Here is a 5,895-nt window from a genome sequence, read left to right as displayed (position 1 = left end):
AATGAGTGTCCGGCATGCGGAGAGACCCCACATGACTCGAAACATCTCTTCGCATGCCCGGAAAACCCGACAACCCTAACGGTTTTGTCCTTGTGGACCAACCCAACAGAAGCTGCACGCTTCCTAGGCATGCCGTTAGTGGAACTTGACGACAACGACTGAGATACCAACCGATCTGGGCGGGGTTGTTGTAGCCGCTACAACAACAACAACAACAACAGAGGCCCTCCCTATAGTGTCTCGGTTGGCAACAGAGATATCTGGCAGCCCTACGCTAATGGTCCCCTAGGTATAGTGCAGGGATGGAAATATTTTTTGCACTTAAAGCAGTCAAAGAGCCAGCAAGCGCTACGCAAGATGTAAATCAGTTTTAGGGTAAAGGGGGTGTAAAAAATATATTAAAAAATCATCATATATATTAGTCGGAGTACAAAAAATTGTATTACGCTCTTCTTCCTCCTTCATGCCGGCTCTTGATGTTACCCCTCATCTAGCACCTAAATGTGCCAAGCCAGCTCCTAAGTGCAAAAGGATCCTGGGAGCCACTTTGATCCTGGGAGCCACTTTGAGTAATGGTTTAAAGGTATATGGACCATAATTGGCAAGGGCGAATACCGCAGAAGATAAGCTTATAAACTAGGTATCTTAGGTATCTTTTTATGCGGTTTTTTTTTTAATGCGTATTTGAATTTATGCGGTTTTTCAAACCATTTTTGTAGCTGTAGCGATTTTGCTTTTTTGAGAGTTGTTGTGCCTTTTTTCAGTGTGTAAGAGACAATGCTTCTGACAAATAATTTGTATTTGTATTTTTACATAATTCATGTATTTATTGTGGTATTTTTTTTGTTAAAATACAGATACAACTTTATCTATTTAATTAATGTTCAGTTTTACATGGAATAATAAGTGTTGAAGTGAAGAAATAAATTGTTTTTTTTTTAGAATTTTTAGAATTTTTTACTCGGAGTATCTGAATTTATGCGATTGTTGGAAATGCTGTAACGCATCCCCTGTTTTTGTATGAAAGTAAAGAAGTTTTTTATGCGGATTTTTTTATGCGTCTTTCTGAGGAACGCATGTACCGCATAAAAAGAGACCTAAGTGTACATGGCATTGCATCGAAAAGAGAAGCATGTGAGGACTACTTACCACCACTGTAAAGATGCGGTAGACGGTATCGGCGGTTAGATTTTTCATTAATTCCTCGTCTTTAACAACTAACGGCGAATCCAGTCCTGCTGTCCATGTGCCAATCGATTTGGTGTTGACGGAATTGCCTCCTCGGATTTGAAGTACATTAATGTCCATTTCAAACTTCATGTAACTATAACCATTAAATGGTTTCCCTGGTTGTGTTACTAACTCGAACATACCATAAGAAGTCGGTTCTTGAATCTACATATAAAAAAGTCAACACTAATTGAAAAAAGGTTGGTGGCATAGTGTTTGATGGTTCAGTTTCAAAAATGTCCTACAAGATTTCGTAAGACTTAGAGGTATTTTCATAACTGTTATTTTGAGACTGGAATTTAAATGTCTTTTCATTATAATTATTAGCGAGATAATTTTTTTTAAGTTATCAAAGACGTTTTGAGATTGAAATTATAAGTCTTGAAAGACTTTTATTGGAGGCTTAGGGCCAAACCCACAGTGCGTAGTTAACCACTGGCAAGGGTTTAAATATCGATTTTCATATTCCCAGTGTTTCTTTTAACAGGAGTTCAAACCCGCATGTCCCTATGCTTAACCTCTTGTTAAATTTATGTATTTTTTTATGGAAGGAAAATCAAATTTTTACATATAGAAAAATAATGATTTTTCGAAGTTGTATAATTTCAGTCCTTATAAATTTCCACAGTTAACTATGCGACCGTGAATTTGAATTCATAGGTGAACTCTTGGTAGCGATTAAGTTAATAATAGCTTAACTACGCACTGTGAATGCGGCCTTTAAATTATAAAAGTTTTTTTCACAATAATTATGGATGAGAAACATTTTGTTAAGTAATCTACCATTTTTTGCTTTGCATTTCATAATTTTACATATTAAGTATAACTCCATCATATTTTAGATTTTTTCATCGTTTTCACAATTTTCAAATTGTACATACAGTGCCGAACAAAAGTATTGGCACAGTGAATTTTTTGGAATATATGAAAAGTTCTTTATTCTAATTTATTTCCGATAATTTTTTTATAAAAATATTGTTCATTCTACACCAGAAAACATAATAATAAAATCTCTAAACTTTGTGCAAAACTCAGGAAAATTTATTAAATTTGCACACTAATTTGCAACTTTTTATTCAGATCTTTTAGAAAAATTCTAGGTATGCAGTTGTATAACCCATTCAAATTTAGTATAACAATGTGCAAGTTTGAAGTCGCTAGAAAATCGCATTGATTTTTGGTAGTTTTTTTCGCGCAAGTTCTTCCATACAAAGTAATTCGACAATTATTTTTTGTATGGAGAAAATGAGCAACACCTTCCACTAAAAAAATTGCCAAAAACGCGATTTTCTAGCAACTTTAAACTTGCACTTTGTTATACTAAATTTGAATGGGCTATAAAACTGCATACTTAGAATTTTTCTAAAAAATCTGAATAAAAAGTTGCAAATTAGTGTGCAAATTTAATAAATTTTCCTGAGTTTTGCACAAAGTTTAGGGATTTTATTATTATGTTTTCTGGTGTAGAATGAACAATATTTTTATAAAAAATTATCGGAAATAAATTAGGATAAAGAACTTTTCATATATTCCGAAAAATTCACTGTGCCAAACTTCTGTTCGGCACTGTATATTGGGTCGAAATTAGGGCATTTGACGCCGTTTTTCTAAACCGGTTTCCACCGGTTTTTTTTTGATATCTATAGACGGTTTTTCTGAAATCTTGATACAAATCATGCAATCATACAAATCTTGACCTCTCAATAAAAGTTTTGACTTTTCTAAGTTCTCAAGGCCTTTTACAGTTTAAGAGAGACCGCTAAATAGTTTTAAAATTATATCATAGGTTATTTGGGGATTAACAGTATATCATTTTTGATTCCAATAAATGAATGTTTGCCGCTTAAACGAGCTGAGCTTCTGCTCGAATTCGTGCTCTACTTTTTGATGTTGTGACACAAATGGAGAGATCTTCCGTTTTGCCCCACCTCCAAAAATGTTTTTTTTTTTTATGGCAGAAGTATGTACACTCGGAGGTGTGCAATTTTCTGTCGAGGGTCGGCCGCTATTTGAAAACCCTTTTTTTTTGAAGTTGGTGGGCCCTAATATTTAAGCCGAAATAAGTCAGAAAAATGCAATAAAATATTAAAAAAAAAGGTCAAGTAAGACCAAAGGTGAATTTTTCACTGATTTATGTATATTTGATCTAAAAACTGAACTTATTTTGCTTTGATCTTTTCTAAATAAAAGCTAGCTTTATTGTTAATAGTTCTATTGTAATTTTTAGTCAGACTTCATTATTAGACTTCATTCCAACATAACTGAAAACTGTGTAAAAGAAAACCGGTTTATACGAATCCGAGGTCTGTTAGCCTCCATAACGCCAGGTGTGAGGTCATTTCAAGGTCTAGTAGGAAAAAATTAATTGAATAAACCTGAAAATTCAATACAATTCTTCTGAATTTGACTTTGAGATGACCTTGGTATGACCTCATTTGGATTCAGCGACAACAAAAACCTATGTATATGAATTTTTATTTCTAGTGAATGCATTTTTCTCCTATTTGAACCTCAATAATTCTCCTTTCTGTGTTGTCGGAAGAGGGGTGTGGAAGTATTTTTGCGCACAACTTCTTTTTGCGTAGGTACCCTGCAGCCGCGCTTAGGGATGACAACCCTTATCCATATGCACACTTTCGTTAGAAAACCGAAATAATAGAATGGCTCTTCGACCACGCGGTCGCTGTTATTCGCAATTTGTCTAATTTCAAAACAAACTGTGCAAATAATATTTTACAGCAACCGTATTTTTCTTTGTAAAACTAATTAAATAAATAAGCTAATAAATAAACTGTTAAACTGCGTAATAAAAATTCCTTTCCTATAAAAACTATGTTTCTCTTACATGTATCATTGGCTACACTATACAAATATTTCAATGCGAGTGACTGAATTTCATTTTGTTCTGCTCCACTCACGTTTGAGAAAAAGTTGAGAATTCAACATTTCTCAATTTGAAAATAAGGGAAAATTCCATATTAAAAAAGTGCCGTTTAGTTTGAGAACGCTATCAGTGGTTATTTGAGCCGCATTTGAGAACTAACGCAAACGTCAAGCTGTGAAGCTGTGTTTTTCTGTGATCTGTTTAAATTTTGTGGCTTATAAAGCTGTTTACGCTTATTAAGGTAAAAAATTAAAAAAAGTGTTAATAAACTTCTGGTGCACAATTTAAAGATAAGTAAAACATCAAAATTTCCTGTAAATTTGATTAATTTAACTTGATATTCTTAATTGCATGTGCCGAGTATTTTGTTTCATATAATATATTGTTGTTGTACAATTGTTTTTGTTTGTGCACATTGATTTTGCTCTTTTTGTCATTTCTGCTGTTTCATCTTTGTCACAGCTGTTTGCGTTGTGTTTATTAGGTGTCAAATATACAGTGCATTTAAAACTGTTCGCTACATAGCTTTTCAACTGATATTTACCAGCTGATTGGTGCACTGATTAATACATCGTTTTCAAAGCTGTTTTTGCTTTTTTTTGCTTCTAAAACCTAAAGATAAATATAATTTTAAACATGTCGTGTATTTACACCAATTGCAACGTTAAAAGCGACTCTTATGTGTCATGCTGGCTCTGCGATGGGATTGCCCATATAAAATGTGCTGATTTGAGCGGTAGAGTATTAGACGCTATTAACGAGGGTAAGGGTCCTCGTTAGTCTTGTCAAAAATGTAGATCAACCGAAGTTGATTTATTTAAATTCTTTAGGCAGTCCAGAAATGGGTTTTCTTAGATCGGGAAGGATCTGTCGGTGCTTGTTGAGAAATTTAAGCATTACGAAAAAATATTTAGGTCTTTCACTTGTCTCGACAACCCTGCGCACTCTGAGGATAGCCGAGAAAACAAAGGTGGGCGTGTTATTAGTCCACCTGAGAAGACAGCCACGGATTGTAGTAAAAAAATCCTCCATCCCAGTGCTTGGAACTTATTAATTTATCTTCTCCATGCCCTCAGGCATTGGAGCCTCCGATATCTAAAGCCATATCCACTAGGTCTACTTCTAAAAATAATCAAACCGTTGATTTAACAGTGTTGCTATCAACATCTCAAGCTCCACTGTCTAAATTAGTTCCTCCGAATAATTCGGAGCCCCGCACATCAGACATCATTAACAAAAAGTTGGTTGTAATTCCTCCGAGAAGATCAATCTTTGTCTCTAGATTTGCTAAAGATACTTCTTCGGATGATATAAAGTCATACATATCGACTAAAATTAGAACTAAAGATGTATTTATTCGTAAATTTAATTTTAAATACGATCGCGATATTTCATCTTTTAAAATTGATGTAGCTTCCGAAGATTTTGATTCACTACTAAATAGTTTTTAGTTTTTTGTGGTGTCGAGTAGTGGAAACAGGAGTTTGTTAAGTGTCGAGATCTAAAACTATTCAGCTACAGAATCAAATTCATCAGCTGATTGGATATGCTAAAGATAGTATTTCAATTATTGAGAGTGGAAATAATAGTTTTCTTTATAGTAAAAATCGTGTCCGATACGTCAAACGTGCTGGAATGACAGTTAAAATCCTGACATAAACCACGGAATGATTCGTTTAGTTCAAAATTAGTTTTGCATGGCTTTAAAAATAGAGGTCGAAAGTGTCTTGACACTCGAGAAGGAACATTAAAATTTACCTCAGCCAGGAGGGCCGGGCTAT

At 34.2% G+C, this 5,895-nt stretch overlaps 1 protein-coding gene across 1 annotated transcript in view; it reads right to left on the bottom strand.

The window, feature by feature from the left end:
- Positions 1 to 5,895, bottom strand: part of Ir25a (ionotropic receptor 25a) — a 75,308-nt gene that overhangs the window by 31,525 nt on the left and 37,888 nt on the right. The window contains exon 6 of the mRNA XM_017611514.1: positions 1,150 to 1,395. Coding sequence (XP_017467003.1) covers positions 1,150 to 1,395 — 246 coding nt within the window. The remainder of the gene's footprint in view (positions 1 to 1,149; positions 1,396 to 5,895) is intronic.

Source organism: Rhagoletis zephyria, unplaced genomic scaffold (assembly GCF_001687245.7).
Source record: "Rhagoletis zephyria isolate East Lansing unplaced genomic scaffold, Rhagoletis_zephyria_1.1 Rzeph_scaffold_00416, whole genome shotgun sequence".
In the NCBI taxonomy this organism is placed as follows: domain Eukaryota; kingdom Metazoa; phylum Arthropoda; class Insecta; order Diptera; family Tephritidae; genus Rhagoletis; species Rhagoletis zephyria.
The sequence above is the reverse complement of the archived record's forward strand: the minus strand, read 5'-3'. Positions and strand labels throughout refer to the sequence as shown.